The 22,027-nt window shown below is 39.4% G+C and overlaps 1 protein-coding gene across 11 annotated transcripts in view; it reads left to right on the top strand.

Moving 5' to 3' along the window:
- Positions 1-12,880: 12,880 nt before the first annotated feature.
- Positions 12,881-22,027, top strand: part of DMD (dystrophin) — a 1,176,091-nt gene continuing 1,166,944 nt past the window's right edge. For 3 of the 11 annotated variants that reach the window (XM_065677219.1, XM_065677222.1, XM_065677220.1), the window contains exon 1: positions 12,881-13,099. In XM_065677219.1, coding sequence (XP_065533291.1) covers positions 13,000-13,099 — 100 coding nt within the window. In that variant the 5' untranslated portion in view covers positions 12,881-12,999. The remainder of the gene's footprint in view (positions 13,100-22,027) is intronic. The other 8 variants (XM_065677216.1, XM_065677227.1, XM_065677214.1 and 5 more) reach the window with 4 other exon arrangements.

The following is a 22,027-nucleotide window of genomic DNA, read 5'->3' on the forward strand; positions in this document are numbered from 1 at the left end:
CATTCTATTGGTTACATCTGGCCAGCTGTCCACCTATTCAGGATTTACTGCAGGACTGGAGGAAAAATCAGACTATAAGAAATAACGGTTGCATTTAGAAAGTAGTTTGCCTGCATAACCTATTCTGATACCTCTTGTTAATAGCTGTTAATGTCACATGGCTGTGATATAAAAAAAAACAAAAATTCAAAAAAGAACCCTAACTTTTCTGCATAGTAACTTTTCCAGCCAATTCACTGAGATAGTCCAGAATGGTCAATGTGCTGTGGCACTGCACTAGCAGTAAAGGATCTGGATTGCAAAGTGCAGGCAAACTGTCTCCTTCTGGCAGTCTTCCAGGGCTGAGGAATATATGGATAGTTTTAAGCCAGATCTACATATGGAGGAATATTGACTTTCTCCATACAGAATGTCTACCTTCTGGATTAATTTATGTTTAAATTGGCAAACCTGTTATTGAAGTACTGTAATTTTTTTTTTTTTTTTTTTGTAAATGTTGTTTGCATTGCTCTTATTTTAATAATGAAAAAAGATACCTTGCAGCAACAATTCTAATTCTGGCATGGAGGACAGAAAACAATAAATCTGTTCTTAGTTATTTCAACTATTGAGCAAAATGCTTCAGAATAAAGAAAAATCTGAGACTGATATGTTAAAAACATTTCCAATGCACTTCATTCCTCAAAAAGTAATATTATTTTGGTTTTGCTCTTTCATCATAAATTGATTAAAATTATTTTCTCTTATGAAGCTGAAATAAAACATTTATTCATGTTAGGACAATGTTGCTAGACTTCAAATGACAAAGCATGAACACCAGTCAGACACAAGCATGAAGCGAAAGTCACTTCACCTGTGCATCAGTTTCTCCTTCGAGTCCAGGCAGATGTGGTCACTGAAAGCTGACTTGAGAGCTCCATCCTGCTCTAGCTTTGTATCACAGCCTGTGCACATCCTTACCCCAGCAGGAGGTGCATTCAACTCAGTGTTGGAAGTTGTGCGATAAAGACTGCCCAGATGAATAGCAGTACAGAACACATTTCTGATTAAAACATGCCAGTTTTTGTTTCCCACTATTCTAGAGGGCTTCTATCCTTCCTTTTATAAGGGAAAAGGGAAGGACACAATGAGGTGTATTCATGGTGTTGCAACCTTGAATCTCAATCTTAAAAGATTAAAAAAAAATAATTAAAAATTAAAGATTTAAGAACCTGCTTAGTTTTCTGATGTTGGGACAGATCCTCTATTTCTACAAATTTACATTGCTACATTGAAATAATCTGAAAAATCCACCTGTGAAATACTGCTTTTCATATTAATTCTTTTAATATCATGAACCTGGACACATGTTTACTTATTTGAAAGAGACTCATCTCTAAGTTTGCACAAAAAATGCTTAATTTCCTAATCTTCACTGTTTTACTTCCTTTTTTTTTTCCTGGGGGAAGGATGTTTGCTAGTTTAATTATTGTCAAAGATGATGACATTTATTGATATTTAAAAACATTTACGTTTCCAAAAATAGATCAACTCAAATGTAAGAAATGTGAAGGTACTTTTTTTCCTTTGTTTGATTCTTTCTCTATCAGAAACCAAAGTTGAAGGCTTAAGCTCGCACTATGAACAGAAATGATGTTCCAGACATCAGTTGTCTAAATGGCTCAAGGTCTTCTTATGTAGATAGGGTCATTTTGTGAGTAATCTTGACATAGTAACATGGAGACTGTAGACCCCTTTGCTCTTCTGTCTGCTGGATTTGCATATGGCTCCCTCCTCACTAAGGTGATTTTGTGGAGGTATGTAGGGTGCTCAGGCACTGGGTGCTGGGTGCAGACAAAAGTGCCTGGTACCCACACTGACATAGCAAAGTAAGTGGTCTGTGGGTGTGGCATCTGTCACTGCCATTTGTTTGGATGTGGTTCAGCTTATGGCCATTGCAGTAGAGAGAATATGGGTTATAAAATGAGCTAAGCATGAGCCTGTGAAAGCATGGAGCACAGAGGGATTGAGAATTGTATGCTTTTATTTGTATTATTTGGAAAGAGACATTCACTTTAATTTCAAAGCTGTATTACTTTCAGAGCCACATGTATGGTTTTCATTTTATTTTGAAAAATAAGTAATTCCTAAGCCTTGTTGAAAAAAGACAACAAACAATACAAACAGAAAAAAACCCAACTAAACCATGTCAAGAGAACAATGTTATGACAGAAAATATTGTTTCGTGTAAATGGAAATGCTTTGTGAGAGGAGATTTTAGGATCTTATGAGTTTCAGAACAATTATTTCTGACTTTCTCATTTTAAACTTTCTCTTTTCATCCCAATAGTGTCAAAATATTTCATTCTGGTATTGCTAAATGTTTCTTTTGGTATATTATATTGTAATGTTTTGTCGCTATGAAATATATCTGAATGGTAGCTAAGAAATACATTTTGGCAATGTCACTGCAATGCTTCCATGCCAACACACTTTAAACTTTCCACAGCATGAAATAGTTGCATTTTTTAGCAACTAGATAAAACCAGTAAAATTTTAGACTTTCCCAACAGATCCAATTACTATTTTACCTTATAATTCGAATAAATCAATAAAGTAATATTCGAGTGGATTTGTGGTGGGTTTTTTCCTTTTTTTTTTGCTTTTTTTTGTTTTGTTTTGTCATTACTCTGGAGTGGATACTACTACAATTTGGTTTTTTCATATACTTAATACAGGCATTTCCATTATTTTTATGGCAACTAGTTTATATGCCTGATGGCTATTAGTAGTAAATATTAATATTGTGGGGTTTTTGCAGCTTCACTCAAATGGGTGAAGCAAATCAAACAACACAATTACTTAATATCAGTGCTGATTTCAAGGACATTCAGTGCCAGAGGTAGTAGTGAGCAGAGATACAGTAGGGAGGTAGTCACCTCATGAGTATGGAGTTTCCTGTAAACCTTGCTCAGTGTGGTTTATACTCCTCTTCAGCCAATCTTCCCATTAGTACTCCACTCTTTTGATTAGTCCAGAAAATAGAGTTGGACTCTGCATTTTCCAGTGTTAACTCCGGGCATAAACATATTTGCAGAGTGAGAACCCAGCTTCCAATTTCTTCACCAGAAATACATAAAGCTATTGTAATATAACAGTTGATAGAAAAGAGGATATTGGATGAACAATAAAACACTAGAGAGCTGAAGGAATTGTAGTAACAAGTTGAAAGAACTCTTGCAGTTGTTTTAATACCTGCATTGGTTGCTGTATTTAATCTATCCCCTCTGGCCCAGCTGTACTTAAATGGTGTAATTTACCATTGGAAAGGGTAATGTCTTCCTATTAATGATTTCATTTTAATAAACTCCATTCCTATGGTGAGCTTTTTTTTCTTTCAGCCATAATGATGAAATGCATGAGTTGTAGCTGACAGGCTGAACTACACAACACATAAAAGATGAACAAGTCCAACATACAGCTACATACCCACATTACTATTCTGCTAGGCACTGGGAGGGAAGTGAAACTGCTGGATGCTGCCCAGGTGATACTTGCCTGCCACTACGTTTTACTTACATGCAGTGTCAGTGCCTCTGTTTTACACAGTTAACATCCAAAAAGAAAAACATCTGTACATTAAAGAATAATATTTCATTACAAAATAGATGTCAGGGGCTGATATTTACTGTCTCCTCAACAGACTTCGTAAAGAACTAACCTTAGACAATGGTGGTTTAGTACCAATCTTTTCCATATAAAACAGAAAGAGTATATTCAGAGCCATTTCACTTTCCAGATCCATGACAACTTCTGAAGTTCAAAAAAAAAAAAAAAAAAAATGGCAAGAATGAAGAAAAATACCAGCATATATATGTATTGTGAGATCATCTTACCCCTGAATATCCATGTGTTCTGTGTTCACCTCATTGTAGAAGGAAAACAAATAGGTGGAAATAAACTATTTTACTTTCTGTTTGAAAAATAAACTGATGTACACACAAGGGAAGATCAGTTACATATTTCCCCAGTTGCTCATTGCTCTTTCTTTGAATGTCTGCTTACACACACATGTGCATTATGTATCTGGCAGCAGACTCTGAGCCTTACGTGATTTTAGCTTGAAGCCTTCTGGTGCAACAGAGGTACTTATTTGTGGTGCTAGATCCAAAGAGATGATCACATTGAACAAGCTGCTCCTTGTGTAAGCCATATCAACGCTGTTTTGATAGATCTTTTGCAGCCTAGGCAGCAACCTCCACGGTATGATGCACCCTTACTCCATCATCAGAGAAATGCACTTACAACCCCCATCAGCCTTTCTTTCACAGCCCATTGAAAAATATGGGAGAAAACAGGTGTTTCCTGGAAAGGGAAAAGCTTCTTTCAGGGCATGGCAAGACCTTTCTGACAGAATGACAGCAGGAGATATTACAGTCCCTGTGAAACACAGCCCTTGAGCTGTGCGCACGTGGCTGTCACTCTCTGTGGAGCTGTACAGTATACTTCGCTTGGACATAGGTGGCTTGCCTTTGCAACATCAAGACAGTGATGGCTGGTTGGGGCATGACAGTAGGGCAAGGTTGGTCAGGATGGTGAGCTGCACAAGCATAACTGCTTGGAAAGGGCAGGAGAAGGCTTAGTATAGGCGAATACTGGTTATACATGTCAGATTCTCTGTCCCTTGGTTTAGCCTGTGAGATGGCGGTGTTAGATTGCTTTCTGCAACTTTGTAACTATGCAGTACAATGCATGTAGCAGTTTAATACAAAAACCTCATGACACCATCTGTCATTCACATGCTGTCAGGATCCTGAGGACACCCCCAGCCATGACTGCCCCTGCCCAACCCCCGAGACTGTCCCCATCTGCCCATGGCCAGGCAGGGCAGGGCTCCAGCGAGTTGGAGGCCAGACCTGCTGCGGCATTGCTGGGGCAGGGGTCCTGATGTGGGGTCCTGGGCCATGCTGAACCAGGGTTCCATGAGTCCACATCCAAGCCTCACCCATCCATGTCCCAGGGAGGTGCCTATGGCTGAGGGTGCCGCAGTGCCCCTGGTTGCCCTGCTCCTGGCTGGGGTGATGGGATGATCCTGGGCTGCCAGACCCTGTCCAGCCAGCCCCATGGGGAGCACCCCAGGCCCAGCCCAGGCCCCAAGAAAGCCACCCTGCTCTTTGCTGTGCCCTGAAATGTGTAAGAATAGCCAACCCAGTGTATAAAATTAGGCTTGTCCTGAAGTATTAAAGGACCACGGCCATGCTGAGTGATTCATATGTAAAGTGACTTCTGACTGTGCACATTGAGTTTGCCGGATTACATTAGTGCTTTGCAGAGATACAACTATACCTGGGTTTCCTTTAATATTTCAAATATAAGAAATTGGATTCAGTGCACCAGGCACATCTCTTTTTTGCAAGTATTGGAAAGTGTAAAATAAAGTCTATAGTGTTAGGAGCAGAAAAATACATTATTGAGTTAATATATAAGTTGGCCAAGCTTGTTAATATATTTCAATCATGAACAGATCTGACTAAAAGCTTCCTTTTAACTCTGCAGGTAATTGAAGAATTTCACAAGAGAAGAATGACCTCTTACTGTGTTTTTCCTTCATTTCTGTGGAGAGGAAAGATTCAAATGCTTCTTTCTAACTTCCCCAATCGTTTTTAGTCATTAGCCCTTCAATCTCAGTGTGGTTATTTAAAACATTTTGGTGGAAATCCCTCTACAATCACAATGATTTATCAGAGCAGTTGCTTCACACTTGACAGGTCAATCTATAGATACACTTGAAGATGACAATAATTAAAAAGCCCTTGTCAAAATGTAGTTCAAAAATAGTGCTTTGTTGCATATATTTGGAATGTGAACTTAGTGCTTGCTGAAAATCCCTGACAGTCAGTCCAGGAAGATGAAGTCTGACTTTCTCCACAGAGAAGCACTTGATTGCAAAAACCGCAAGTGGAACCTTGCTCCAAGACTAGTCTTAAAAGAGGCAGGTATTTAGTCTCCATAGATACATAGTGACCCTTGGATTAACTGGGAGAACCAATATGAGAGTCAATTAGTTCCCATTTACACTGTAGCTCGGTAACACGCAAACACGACTTGCTCAAATTGAATTGCAGCTGCACACTAATTTCACACAGGCAAGTGAACAATAATGTTCTGGTAATGATTCTCAGCTGCTGCTGAGCTAGGCTAAGTTTGTACCAGAGATCTGAAAGTCTTTGAAAAACCTTGCTAATTAACCTCACATTAAAAGTGCCTCTCTATAAATTCATCCTAACCTGAACTGGCAACTACGATTTTAACAACAATGGAAAATTCGACAAGGGCAGGTCCTCTAACCCTTCTCCTTTCCAGAGCTTTAACCATTTGATAAAATACCATACATGTGTCCATTCTGAAGCTGCAGTCCATCCAGCTTATCCAAAATGTTTTTCTCCACTACAGTCCTTTTGCTTCTTTAACAACAATTTCTTCAAAGGATGAAGTTCATTAATATTGCTCCTTAGAATCACATTTTCCTTCTTAGGCACTAGTGCTTATAAAAATAAATTCACTGCAATTTTACCAGCAAGGGTATGGTGAAGAAGAAGTATTTGATCACTGGGGATTTTTTGCACCCCTTTGCCAATTTATCTATAAACCGGTATGATATTTAACACACTGCTGGGACATTTTGATGAATGCTTGTGAATTTTCTGTTTCAAGTGTGAGAATGCTTGTGAATTTTCTGTTTCAAGTGTGATGATACTCAGATCAAGACTCTGTATTTTCATCTGTGTCCAAATGTTCGTTACAAAAATTCACTACTGAAGCTATTACAAGAATACTGTCTGTGTATTTTTTCTATCTCTACACACATTCCTGAAGTTCAATAAGTGCATTTACACCAATGCAAGACTAAGAAAATGGAGAGCGAAACTTGAACTTGTGAAGGATAATCAGATCAGGAACTCCGTTTGTCATAGAATCATAGAATAGTTAGGGTTGGAAAGGACTTTAAGATCATCCACATACATTTTCATTTTCTCTTTTCCTTTCTTCTCTATGTGATTTTTGCACAATGCCTCAAGACTTCCTGCTCTCATATTTTTTGACTGAAGAAAAAGCATTCTTCTATGCATAAAGAACAAACCATAACCTGTGCATATGCCACACACAGTGATCTGTTGTTTAACTGTATCTCAGTAAACTGTAGCCCCAGCAGATGTGCCCAAAAAAATAATAAAGGACAGGATTAAAATGAGATCAAATACAGTTCACATTAAAACCTGTAAGACTTCTGTTGTAAATTTTAAGGTGAATTAGGAATTCTTAATACAGGAAGGGCAACACTGCTGTACAAAAAAATAAAACCCAAATAACCATAAAAAAATAACGACCAAAAAACGAAGCAAACAAAAAAAACAAACAAACAAAAAAAGCAGCACTGCTTAGTGTCATAACCAACTACTACAACACTATTGAGAAGATAACAATATGTAAGAAGAAAACATTCCTTGAGTTTGGTTACATCTTATTTTGGGTAATGCTGAATAGAATCTTCCTTTGATTCTGATGGCCAGTTTTGTCCATTTTTAGGTATATTAGATTGTTTGTAATAATGCTACTAAAAAAGTATAAAGATTTGGTGAAGAATATTTTAAAAATGTTAAATAGGCTATTTCATTGAAGTCTGCACTGTAGGCACAGCCATGGTGAATTCAGATGATTGTGATGATCTTCTTTGGTCCACAAAATTTTCCAACGGGCTTTCTGAGAGAGAAAATTTCAAATACTTTGGCTTTGGGAAAAGGTCCCTAACGGTCCCTAATTCTTACAAATTAGAAAAGAGAACTAGACATCTAAATATCTTTGCAGATAGGAACCTAAATATTTAAGCGTTTACTGCATATGACAGTATAAGCCAAAAGATGCCTAATGATAGCTATGAAAATGTAATTAGGCACTACTTCACAGAGAGTGCTTAAGTCTATGCATGAGGCAATGCTGATTGCCTTTGTAAATATGGTTATGAGTGCTGTAACAGAGAGGTTATTTTGTAACTTTTTAGGAGAAGGGCTTTAATACAGGATACATCATTGTGCAATAAATAATTCCTTTTGGCATTTATTTTTATTTAGTTTCAGTTACTTAAAGGCCTTTTTATTAAAGATTCAACATACATTTTTCTCCAGAATTAAGTACACTAAAAATCAAACCTAAAGTAAGCATTTCACAGCACTGCTTTATATGTATAGCTTTCTAATAAATCTTCAAATTTACAAGCGTTGTGGCAGCAAGAAATGCAGAAAAAAGGCATAACACTATCCATCACAAGCAGTTTCATGAGGAAGCCCATGACAAGATTTTGTGCAGTTTGCACTAGTATTTATGTTACTAGAAGGTAAGCAGGTCACCGATTTATAAGTACTTATCAGTAACAGTTCGGGGTTTTTGCTGTATTTAGAGTGCTAACTTCCAGTTTTGCTTGAATAGATTAGGAAATTAATTCTAAGATTAAAAACAAGCTTTTTAATGGTCTGTGACAAAAAAAAATATATGCAGTCTTGAACAGCAGTTATGAAAGATGGAAAAAAATACCTCTTTATTCTCAGTATCAGTAGAGTCTCATTTTCCATTTATACCATGTGATTCTTGTTAGCTGAGGGAGTTGCCATAAATTAGTCAGATCAGATGAAGTCTGTAACATGGCCACACATCCTTTTTGCTTCAAAGCAATCATTTAAAAGCATAAATTTTCACAAGGAAAGCTTTCATGTATTTTCTTCTGACTGATTGTTTATTATTTTTTATTTATAATAGAATTTAAAGATAATGTGAGTATCAGAATCCTACCTAGCTAAATAACTGGTATTTAAATGTGATGGACAGAATGAATAATAACAACTTCTTTTTTTTGTCCTGGGGCGACAGTGTTTTTCTAGACTGACTTTTTCCAAGAGTCCCTTACCTAGTTTAATCAAGCTGCAGAAGAAAGTACTGAAGTATCCCAAACGGCCTAGCAGAGCCAGAATGTAACATAAACCATTGGAAAAGGCATTCATGATTCTGTAGGCTTGTTTTTGTTGTTTTTTTTTCAAATCCAAAATGTTCATTTTTTTCATAAATTTTTGGACCTTTCTTCACAAGGAATTCAATTACCAACTTGAAAGTCAGGACTTTTTCCCATGTAAGCTTTTGGGCATATTTTAATATTTATAATGTTGCATATATTCATGAAAATGGTGGATAAAGTCTAATTTTGAACAAGCAAATGCTTGTTACAACTCATAGTTGACAAGCAGCTGCCTCAACACAACTAGCAACAAGTTGTTGAACTAAAAAAAATACTAGTGTAAGTGTAATCGAAGCATAGATATGTCTCTAAGGATAGATAATCTGTCACCCAGAAATGTTAACCTCAGACTCTAAGCATATTTTAGAGTCTATTATTAAGCCAATAGTTTGCTGAAATGGGCTTTTAATGATCTTCACATATGGCATTAAAATGTATTGTTCATCTTAAAATGCAGCATCTAACTGAAGGCCTCCCTAATATTTGAATTAAACAGCCCCAGCTTTTGACATACAACTAATCAATTAGCTTTAACAGCATACATTACAAGCACAGGATAAGATGTTTTCCATTGGTGACTATAAACTAAGTGAAACTTGCTTTCTACAATAAGAATGGGCTAGAGTTACCAGTTAGTGTTCAACATCATTGATCCTGAACATATTCTTATCCTTAAGTAACAAAGTACATGCTACAGGACATGCATACATGTAAGTATATGCACATGCATGCACAAGCATATGTATGCCCAAAGAGCAAGATTTTCAATGTTACATGTTGAGCATTACCTAGCAAACACTGCAGATTACTTAAAAAAAAAAAAAACAAAAACCAACAAAAACACACAGCATACTCCTCAGTTTTGGAAATTGTAGTTTCAATTAAGATTCAAAGACATGACATTTCTCAGAATTTACTGTGTGTTTTGAATGTAGGCTCTGTGGCACTACAGGCATCAATGTGAACTTCTAAGAGTCCTGCTCTGCATCTGAACTTAAAACACACATATACTGTTGCTCAAATCAATGAGAAAAATTCTGGACTCATATGATTAGACAAAGTGCTGCAAACTAATCTTGTTGCTGTTTGGCTGTTGTGACATGACAAAGATATTTACTGTGACATTTTAGGGGCCTCGGTAGAAAAACCTCTCCATAATTCGAATACTTGTTCTAGAAAAGAAGTGCATAAAATATTTTTTCCATTACTAACATTATGAAATAACTTTATCAAAGGAATGTAATATATGTCTCTAGTGTCTTAGCTTGATTTGGACTTCAGAAGTTTAAATACTTGAGAAAGTTTTATGATTAGATAAGCTTCCTGGAGACCTGCTTTGTCTCAAACCCAATTCTGTTTGTTGGCAAACAAGATCCATAAGCAGAATAATAACAAACATGATGTAAAATACTTCAGAAAGAAGGGAATTCTTACTGGACACTCCCAGAACTTAACTAACAGCAGCGCTACAAACATACATACATGTGTGTGCATGTATATATGTGTGCACGTATAATGGTGTACCAGCTAGTGCTTGGGGAACTGGGATGCAGATTTCTTATTTAGCCCAAAAACCTCAGGTACTGCACGCTAAGGGACTATGCCTGTTCACAACATTAACCAAATCTGTTAAGACTTTTAGCACTGAAGTTCTGCATACAGTCTTGCTGGTTCTGTAAAACAAAGTAGAACAGATTCAGCATTTAGTTAAGATAGCGCTTCTTACTGTTGTCAGATTACAGTAATACGATTTTGGCTACTGATACAGGCAGTTTGGAGCAACAGAAGTGTCCGTCATAAAATTTTTGTCTCTCTCTGAATTGGTTTCCTTCTACATGTTCTTATGGAATAACAGAGATCACAACTTGGCCATAAAGAGGAAAAATTATCTTTTCTGCATTTTGCCCTTGGGAGCAGACAAAAGATGAGCTGGAATAAGAAGAGTGAAGCAGCCATACTGTCTCCCCATGTGGGTTTTAAAGGCAGAAGAGGCAATGTATGGGAGGCTCTGGATCAGCTGTTGAGGAGCACGTGAATCCCATTTTAAATTCAGCAACGTTACATGTATTATGGGGGAGGGGAAGGCACGCACCTAATGCCTTCTTCCTTAAAGCACCAGAACGCAAAAAGAAAGTCCACCTGAAAACGAGAGGCAGAGGTTGAGAAAACAAGACATAGAACGACAGACACAAATTACCAAATGTCTGGTTTGCTGCAGGACTGGGAGTATCTAGCTGATAGCTTGGGAAAAACTTGGCGGAGGGTGATAACAGTGTATTACACAGAATGGTGTTATTGGGGGAGAAACTACAGACTCTCCTCGCTAGCTGTAGTGCTGTAACCCAGCCCGCAATCTGATCTCAGCCAGGTTTTCTAGCAAGAACTCCTGTGGTGGGAGCCAAAATTGCATCGCTGGAAGTTTGTGAGAGTTGGCACACACCAGGGGTGACCAGAGAGAATAGAAAATGGGAATATGGACAAAGAAATATGATATCTCTCCCCTGAATAAGAACAATTTCATGCCTTTTCTGAGCCTGAGAAATGTTTTTTTATTATTTAAGGGTGGCAATACTTCATTCTTTTCCCACTCACTTTGTTGGAGTAAAAACCACTAATCATCACAAACAAAGCTGAAAAATACTTTCGAAATACCAGACTCTGCAAAACTTCCCACCTATTTCATCTTACAAGATGGGCAGAACCCAGCCACAAGAAAACACCTGGGTGAAGGGTCTGCCCCGTGGCTACATATAGGGACAAGTCCCATTCCACAGGATCTGTCTACCACCAAGTGTTTCGCTCCCTATAAAGAGTCTTTTTCTAACTGTTCATTGTCTCTGGCCTGGTTTTCTTACTTGATTTTATTCTGGATTACTTTATTTAACTCTGTTATCTTCAGACAAGTATGTTTCTTCTGATATACTCTGGTATACACAAAGAGATTCACATCCTTTATCTATGCAAAGCACAAGTGAAAGCATGCATCCTTTCTACACTCTTACCCTTAATTTCCTGTCTTTCTGTATCTATTTATGAATTATCTATGAATTGGTGTTAAAGCCAAGAACCAGTTAGGCTAAATTTTGATTGAGTACACCCCACTGTTGTCCTATAAGCTAAAAAAGAAAAATAGGTGATTACATGCCACCTGAGTGTCCATATTTTAAGGCACGTTTTTTAAGAGCTGGGATTTCTGTCATAGCGAGAATGGGTATTTAAATCCATCCTAGAACATTTCTTGCCTATGCCTGGCTATTTCTCCCATGAGGTGGTGCAAGCTATTGGGAGCCTGGTGAGGTGGGGGAAACTGAGCATAAAAGGAAAATCCTGAATGCCAGTGTGGAGAGAAAATGGAAGGGAAAGGAATTAGCGGTGAGCTAAAGGCAGCCGACCAAATTGACATTTAATGGAAGAGTGCAAGGAAGCAATGCCAACGGGAAGTGTGTTGTCCCTTGGCTGTAGAGACCGGGGACTAAGCCCCTTTCCCGTATCAAAACACAAGGGGAAATGTTTTCCGTGTCCTCTTTCCTTAAAGCCTGCTGAACGCTTTGACAAGCCTACAGGTATCCTTGGGCTGTCCCTCGGAGCGGCGCCACCTGACTCGGTGTGCCGGACCTTCACCCCTCCAGGGATGAATTACAAAGGAGAGGCGAGAAGACAAACTCCGGCGACTAACCCTAACCCCCGAAGTTGAAACGCCAGCCCTGGTCCCGGTCCGCCTCTGTCCGGCGCGGCGCAAGGCTGCCCGGTGCGCCTGCACCGCGCGGGGCCGTTGGCTCACTCCTTGCGCCTCTCCCCATCGGCTGCTGCGGGGCGGGGGCAGGGTGACGGGGCGGGGGGGAGCCGGAGCCACCGCCCCGGCACTATTTCAGGGCGGGCGGCGCCGCATTTTACCTGTCCTGTCCCGGCCTGCTCTGTCCCTGGCTTCCTCCCTCCCAGCCCCGCGCTCCCCCGACATGGCTGAGACGGGACACCCCAGCCCCGCTGCCCCTGCAGCCGCTGGGGCGGACGAAGCCGCCGCCGATGAGTTCCGCGATGTCATCCGCTGCCGGTCGGGTAGGCACCACTCCGCGTTCCCCTCCGCCCTTCTCCTCCTTCCCTCCTCGCGGGCGCTGAGCTCGCTGTGGGGCGGCGGGCTCAACGCTGCCCCGGAGCGTGGCACAGTGGCTCGGGACAAGAGGAAGGGGGGTATTTGGCTTTTTCCAGTGCTTTTTAACAGATCAGCACTAGCTCAACTCTGCCTTGCGCTGTGCAGCATCGAAAGGGTTCGCACGCCGGCTTGGTGGGGGAATCGCGCATCGCGGTGTCTTGTGTCCCTCGCCCGAGTGTAGCCATGTGTGCGTTCCCCCTTCATCGGGTGTGCTCCACCCTGCCTCAGGCTGTGGTAACCGGGCATGATGGTTGCGCCGCCTGTGATAGCGGGGCAGGTCGTAAAGCTGCAAATAGAAGCAGCTGTAACGCTCCCCCACAGGATAAAGTTTCAGGTGCCTGGGCTGAGTTTTTGCTTAGTTCTGGAAAGAAACCAAATCCGTGGTAGTAAAGGTATTTATAGACCATTCAGCAGCCGCTCATTTGCAGCACAAGTGCATGCGTAACTACAAATTAAATTAACTCTTTTATGTGCTGTATGTGCTTGCCCAGTAAACTGGCCTTAAAATAACGCTGTCCTTACGTGGTTAAATGACTTTTTAAAAAATTATCTGTGTTGTACTTGTTTTAAGAAACGGTGACGAAATGCTTGCCATGTGTTATGGAGTAACTGGAGCTCCTGTGGGAAATTTCACTTTGGGAGTGTTTGGGTGGTAGTAAGCAGAAGTTACACTTTCTGTGACATATTTTGTGAGTGTTGTTTTTACTCTGGTAGCGTTAAGACACTTGCTGCAATATCTAGTGCTTCCCCACTGAAGTCTCTGTGGTGCAATTTCTGGAGATCTCTTGGCTCTTGTAGTAAAGTGTTGCTTCTAACATTACCAGCTTATTGCACGTCTCGTACTAACTGCTTCTCCTTCAGTTTGGCATTTAAAAGGATGGGTATTGCCCTGGTGGGAGTAGGAAGTGATGAGGGTGGGTGGCTGTTCAGGCTTTTTTTTTGTTTTTCCAAAGTCCTACTTTTAGCTCCCATGTTATGCCTTTTACCTAAGCTTTTGCAGCATGGGGAGCCTATGAAAGGAAGAAGTGTCTGGTGAGCTGTCTCTGTAGTCATTCCTGGTTAGACTGGTGGTGTTACCTCTTGCAGCAGCATGTGTTTCCTGTTCCATATTTAGCTCATGTATAGTTTGGAGGGTGTAAAATGCAGGATGAGGACATCACAAAGAAAAGCCCTCTTTGAAGGGTTGTCCTGTTAGTGTATAAGAATGTATTTGGGCAGTTGCTGATTAGAAATAAGAGAACTTGAAGACTGACAAAAATAATATCTTCAGGTTGATGTGATTTCCAGAAAGTGAAGCTGCTGTTAGTAACTTTACTGATAGGTGTTTTGAACTCTCAGCCTAGAGTACTTCCCCCCCCCCTTTGTTTTCCTTGTAGCCAGTACCTATATTCAATGTGCAGTTTGATTTATCTTTTTAAAAATTCATATTGGAGAACAGACACTCTCTGAAAAGTGAGGCAGGAAACGTTACCTATGCATTTCCTAATTATACCTTATATTCTCTTTCCACTTTGAAAGTCTTCTTCCAAATCAATTTTGGTGGCAGTGTGTTAAGTGTATGGTATCATAAGACCTCAAATGGCTCTGAAATGTTTTTTCCAGCTTCCTGCTGTAAGGTAGTACTAGAATTTAGGTCTTGGCAGTAGACGTAGAGCAAATATTTGTGCTCTAAATTGGACGCAGTTCACTCATCTAGTCTCTATGACAAATAAGAAACAGGATCAGTTTAAGGATCAGAGAATTGCCGTAGATGTTTATAAGCCTGAAGAGATGAGAAAATTCAATTTCCATGGTGATATTCATCACAGGTATACATTTTTAGCTATATACCCCACAGTGATCTCTTGCTCCTGATTATCTTTCATTGTTATCATCTAGCTTTGAAATGCATTGCTTAAAATCTTACTATGGGTTTAGGGAGAAATAACATATAATTAATTAACACAGCTGTTAGCACAAGGAAGATGAGAAGAACTTGGTGAGATGGTGTTTGCAAGCTTGAGGATGGGTTCATTTTGTTTTGGGGTTTTCTGTAGCCTGTTACCTAGGTAAGCATTTCTGGAGGTGGGGTATTCCATTTGTTTGGACATGTATTTGACTTGGACAGTTTTGGACTGAATGTTTTAGGAGGGCTTAATGGGAATGAAATGCTGGCACACAGCCTCCTTAACCATGTAGTACTGGTAAGGAGGCTAAACTGTTCTCAGGAGGCACTTCCTAGGCTTGCAGAAAAGGCTTTGTGATCCAGTAGGGAAGTTGCTGGTGACTAAAAGTGAAGTAAGTGTAGTAAGTCTTCGGGGACTTAGGGCATCAGATGCTGAAGGAGGTCTGGAAGACATTGTATCCCACTTGTTTTTCACTCGGTGTATATTAATTTCATGCTTCAGGGGTCTGATGCTTTCTGGCATGGTGGGGAGGAAATTTTTGCCCTCCTGGATGCAAAACTTGACCTGTGGTAGGCGTACATTTTGCTTTTTCATGAAACTAGACAAAAGATAGGGTCAAAAATTTTGATATAGTGGCTGTATAAAAATATTCGACACTTATTTAATATCTTAGTCAGGAGCTCAGAGTGCCAATACTTGAGCAAGGTGAATGGGCTGATGCAGCTAGCATTAATCTGGGCATCCTGCTTTTGTACTAGTCCTGTGTCCTGATCCTGCCAATTCTAGGTAAAATAATTGTAAAAAAATATTATTTGCTTAGCGTAAAACAAAATTGTAAAATTAAAGTTTGTTGGCACAGTTTAAAGGAAAGCATGCTTTGTCAAATACCATTTCTGTTAAGAAATTTTCTTTATAATTTCTTGCAGTATATTATAATGCAAAAAGAAATAAAATGGTACTAGCAATAAAATACCTAGTGAATTTTCTAAAATACACCAAACAGTTGTATTGCAGAAGTTGCCACTGGGGAATTGAAATGGAATCGTGTCTTCCGTGTTTCATGTCCATAATACTTTGTGTTGGTGCTTGTAATTATAATGCAAACTCACCACGTTCCACTTCCATTCATACAGAGTGGCTTGTGTTGCCTGGGTGTTTGAAGAAGATCCAGGTGAATGCAGAGTTTAGGAATGAGGGATATAAGCTGTCCTGCCACAGAGAGGGACTGTGTCAGAGGACAACTTAGTGGTCACTGCAGGGGCTCCATTCAGCATGGTCCTGTAATGTGATGACATATGGAAATAGGTGTAGGAAAGTTATTTTTCACTCCTGTATATGGCATGGCAGATTCTAGTATGAGAAATGTGTTAAATCCACAAAAAAATGGAATCCAATGTGAATGTCTATGGAGCTCAGATAATAATTTTGTAATAATTCTTTTGGGGGGGGAAGTGACGTTATTACTTTCTGTGAGAATGTTCAAGGACAGAAAATCCTGCATGCTGAAGGCTTAGCAGGGAAAAGCACAACAGGAAGGGAAAAGTGAAAGCTAACAATTTAAAGCATGTGATACCTCAAGCAGGGAAGATTATTAACCTCTGGGGATAGATCTTCCATCTCTAGAGGTGTTTGATCCAGCCCTTGGTACTTTTTTAAGTTGAGCTTTATTCAAATGCAAGTTGCTGGACTCAAGAGCCTGTCATAAATCATCAGTCCAGTCATCTGTCTCACAATCCCTTTTGGCATAAAGGTATTAATTTGTGAATCTTCTGGTAATAGAAGCACACTTTCTACCTGGCTCTCCAGTTTAATGCTTGCCATCTGAACTAGGCCTTCTCCAGACCCTGGTCCTTGCTGGTGTGAGATGTTGGCTGATCATCCTCCCTTTATCCTGTATGGGGTCACTGGCAATTCTGAAAACATCAGTGCTAAACCAGAATCCGATTTGGGTCTTGAGGTTACTGGCCTGAGATTGATCTGGACAGTTGTAAAGCTAGTATTAGCAAAAGGACAGTGTAAAACAACTGCAAGGGTGAATGAGTGTTACAAGTTGCAGTCACTCCCTCACTTACTAGACTGGCATGTTTTAATGATAGTTTGGGGTCTTTAATGTGTCGTACTTGATGTCATGCTTGTTGAACACATGGAGACCATACTTGGGGAAATGGATGTTGCAGATCTTAATAAAACCTATCTTTGTGATTTAATTTTGTAGAACATGTGGTTTCCATTGCCCAGAATGACTTTGCTGGCAAATAGCAACAATAGCACCATCAAGTCCCAAACACATTTGGATGCTTGCTGCATTAAAAGAATTGCTTCAAATCCCAGTGTAAATATTACTCAAAGCAGAGAGCGGTTTTCTGCAATAAAAAAAAATAAATCTGCATGCTGTAAATACTTTCTCATCAGTTTAAAGAAGATGTAGATTTTATTATTGCTGTTGCAGAGCTTAGTGACTGTAGTCATGATTAGCTGCAAAAATACCTCTGATCTCTTCAGTTCATACACAGCCTCTAGAAAAAGGGCTTAAGGCTCTGTGCCTGGCAAAATCATGGAGCAGATCCTCCTGGAAACTGTGCTTAAGCAGTAAGGGCAAACTGTGCCTGACAGATGTGGTGGCCTTCTATGTTGGGATTTGTGGGTGAGAGAAAAGCAATTGATGTCATCTACCTGGACTTTTGCAAAGAATTTGACACTGTCGTGCACAACATCCTTGTCTGTAAACTGGAGAGACATGGATTTGACAGATGGACCTACAAGAAGGCTGGAGATAGACATTTTACAGGAGTACATAAGGACAGGACAAGGGGGTATGGCTTTAAACTGGAAGAGCGGAGATTTAGATTAGACATTTGGAAGAAATTCTTTACTGTGAGGGTCATGAGACACTGGAACAGATTGCCTAGAGAAATTGTGGATGCCCCAGGTTGGATAGGGCTTTGAGTAACCTGGTCTAGTGGGAGGTTTGCCCCATAGCAGGGAAATGATGATCTTTAAGGTCCTTTCCAACCCAAACCATTCTATGATGACCTCATTTGTTCTTAACTTCTAGCACAAAATTATGTGCATCTGTAGCAAGCTGCTGTTACAACATTGTGATTTTGCTTAGAAAAATAATTTGGTGTAGTTCAGGTTTTTTGAGTAAGGACTTGATTCTTTCCACATTTCCTTTTGCTCTGTTGCATGATTTGAGGTTTTGACTAGAAGATAACTGTTCCAGTCTTTCTGTATAGAACAGCAATTACTAGGAATTGGCACTAACCAATGTTAAGCAAGCATATATTCTGGACACCTGATTTTCTTTTGTACTTTAGTGCCATTAAAAGGTATAGATACAATGTACAATGGTGATACAGACAGTTAAATAGACATACAGTGATTCTTCTCCCTTCTTTCTCCTCCTTGCTACCTCTGCCCTCCCCCAGCTTCATCAGTGTGGAAACTGTAGATGACTAGAACTGTTAGTATGTATCTAAACTGGATGACTGGAATAGTTGCATATCCACTTTTCCCTCAAGCATCCTGAGACCTGGCAGAGTTCCCTGGCTTTGTCAGTGCAGAGCGAACAGCACAAGGATGTGCTCTGCCCATTTGGCTCAAGCACAGGTCACACTCACCTTCTACACGATGATGCCTGTTGAATGGTAGCAGTATGTCTGATGGGAAAACAGGTGAATTGACAAATGGTTCTGGAAAGCACCGTGTATATGCAATATCCAAGGTATAGTAGCTTGCTGATCAGGGGCACCTCATCTGCCAGCTCAGCTTTGCTGTGCTGTACACTGCAGTGTGAGTGTGCCAGAAGGCTGGGACAAAGTGTTTGCTGTGCCCAAACTTGCGCACTGTTGGCTGTCGGTGTTGAAATGGCATTCATGGAGCACTTCTGGGCAAGACGATATAAGTGGTATCTCTGATGAATATGAGCTTCAGTGGCATGCTTGTGTGGCATTGCCTACCCTAGCTATAGAGTTGGATCCCCTTCAAAAATTAGAAATACCTTTCTGGCTGCTGAAGGTGGAGATTTGGCTCTGATGAATTGCAACGAGTGCTTTGTAGTGAAAGTAAACTTGTATGTGATCTCTATTACTAGAAGCGCAGTGTGTGGGAAGAACTGTGAATCTTGTCCAGAAAGGCTTTGGAAGGCTGAGTCAAGCTACTATATGAGGGAAATGTATAGGGTTTGTGGTCATAAAGCTTATGCATGTGTTAAAATAATTATCTTGCACTTATTTATACATAGCTATTCTTACATAGGAAATTTGTGGATGGTATGTGTCATATCAATTAAAGAAAACTGCTGATAAATCTGAATTAAACAATTAAATGCAGATATAAACTGTTCAGACCAATTCTCAACCTTGCCTGTTTAGCAGTAGTTTATGGGGCACTTGTAACATGCAAAGCAAAAGTCATTAGTGTTGCAGTAGCACTGTCTTCCTGTTTTTGTTCATCCTGCTTCATAGATTTGCTCGATTTGCAAAATGAACTTCTGATTTTTGCATCCACAGCCTGTAAAGGTGTCTTTGTAGAAGGTAACTTTATGTGGTTAGGTGTGTGAGAGAATTTTATCACTCAAATAAAAATTATTTTGGTCAGTTAAGGACTTCATCCTGTGCTTTAAACTATGTACTCAAATCAATCTTTCCGTCCTTCCTAATAGAGTTAGATTGTGCTTCTCTTGTTAGAATGAAGTTGACAGCTTGTTTGTTTTTATTTTGAGTCATTTTCATTATTTTTGTTATAGTTGACAGGCTTTATTTTTGTTTGTAAGAAGGAGAATCTAACAGTGCACCATGTAGTCTCCTCATACTGGTATAGTAGATAACCTTACTCTGTAGGCTGAAAAATTTGCATTTGGTTAGTTAAGAGGATTTTTTTCCTTATTTATGCATTTAAAAAGTGTGGGGTCTGGTATGTTCAGAAGTGCTGATCACTTGCAGTTTCTGTTAGTAATCAGTCATCTATTGGCTTATTATCACTGGAGGGGCTGGAGGAATCGCTCCAAAATGAAAGCATTTCCAAAATGTCTCAGAACTTAACCCCTGTTAAGCAGTAGCCTCTTTGCTCAAAAGTGACCATTTTTTTAAAGTGGTAAAAGGTCGTTTAAACAGCAGCTTAGTTACGGTGTTGAATTTAATATCTTGCTTTTTAAATGTCTGTTTTTAATTGCCTGCCTTCTGTATGCTGTTGTCTCAGCAACAAGATCTTTGTATGCTAAGAAGTTCTGATATTCCAGATGTAAATATAAAGAAACACTATAGGCTTCTTAACTAGCTTTAGAACTGCAACATCTGTAAACAATTAGCACTTTAGTTATTTAAGTGCAAATATGTGGGTTCTTTGTGTATTACAACTGATTCTATCCTGTGGATAAGTATCCACATCTTGTGATTAACTGTAGGGCTTATTGGGCTTTAAAGGTAATGGGTTTATTTTCATTAAAGGGTTCTCCTGCAATTTGAATCTCAAATTAAGAGAACTCAATCCAACTTTTCTGTCTCTCCCTTCTTCACTGTCTTGAAGTGGTGACTTGTTTGTGATAACCAGCAGTGGGAATTATAGCATTAAGTAACTTTGAAGTATGAAAGTCTTCCTTGTGAAAGCTAACCTGTCTCCTACCATGTAGCAAGGTCTGACTGTGTGGTGCTCCATTCATTGTTGAATCTGTGTAATTACTTTAAATAAAATCCCAGCTTTCATTTCTGGAGCTTGATGAGCAATGTGCTGTTTTGCATAATCTGACAAAAGTACTGAATTTCAAGGTTAGTTTTACACTGTCCTTATCTGAAGTGATTGATAGTAAGAGCATGATGTGATTGAGTTATGCTGCAGCATGCAATCAGATACCATAAATAGTATTATCTACATAAAGTCTTGGAACTGGTTGCTGTGCTGCTTCTAAAGTGCACTTTGGCTTGGATATTGAAGCCATAGGTTGGATCATAATTTTAAAATATCAATCTATTAGTCAGATAATACACTGGTTAACTGATTTATTTTCTTGTTTGGAAGACACTGAACTGTAAAGTAGATGCTAAGAAAAGCAAATGTATTTTTTGTTTGTAGCTTGTAAAAGCTCTTTGTACCTCTTGTTCAGTTGCTGAACATGGTCCTTATCAAACAGGAAGTGCACTCTTATCAAATTATTTAGAACATTTGTCTTCCCTAGCAATTTTCATTTCCACCTTGTACAAGAAGAAAAAGGGCTCTGTGTGTGTGAATCAGACTTTGCACAAACCTAGGGTTTCTATCCAAGTTTAAGATAATGATGGAGGCAAGGAGGAGCTGTAAAGAGCTTGAATTAGGGAAAACATCTGGATGAGCTGTCATCCCAAATAATCTTGCTGCAAAGAATGTCTGGCCTTGCCTTATTCAAAAGGCAAGGCATATTTTGTGAAATATCTGACTTACCTTGAGGTGGTATATTAACAAGCAATCACTGAAGTGAAACTATTATTTAGCTATGATTTCATGACTTTTTCATGGTAACTTTTTGCTAAATCATGGAGTTTGCCCTTTTCGTTTTCTCTAATGCCAAGGTGAACTTGTTATTGTGATGTTTGGAATTTATCAAACTGCTTATAAATGGATTAGTATGACGTTCAACTTTGTCATGCAATCAGTAGAAGTAGGCTAGCATAATAAAGCTTATCTGATAAACTTACATTCAATAGTTGGGTTTTTTTGTTGGCAGCAGATGTAGGCCATCTTCATGAAGTGCGTTCAGCCTTGCAGGCTGCCTCTAAAGTGTGAAGCATTAATGTTACACCTATAACGTAAACCTATTTCTTTAGTCCCAGGTGTGCCTTACAATTCTGAGGGCATCCTCTCTTTAGACTATCCAGCATCACAGTAACCATATATGTTGTTGAAAAAACTAGCAACTAGAGGGAAAAATAAATCTTCTGTACAGCACTTCTGTTTCTATGTTGGTTTTTCCAGCCA

The sequence above is a fragment of the Lathamus discolor genome, chromosome 4, assembly GCF_037157495.1.
Source record: "Lathamus discolor isolate bLatDis1 chromosome 4, bLatDis1.hap1, whole genome shotgun sequence".
Lineage (NCBI taxonomy): Eukaryota > Metazoa > Chordata > Aves > Psittaciformes > Psittacidae > Lathamus > Lathamus discolor.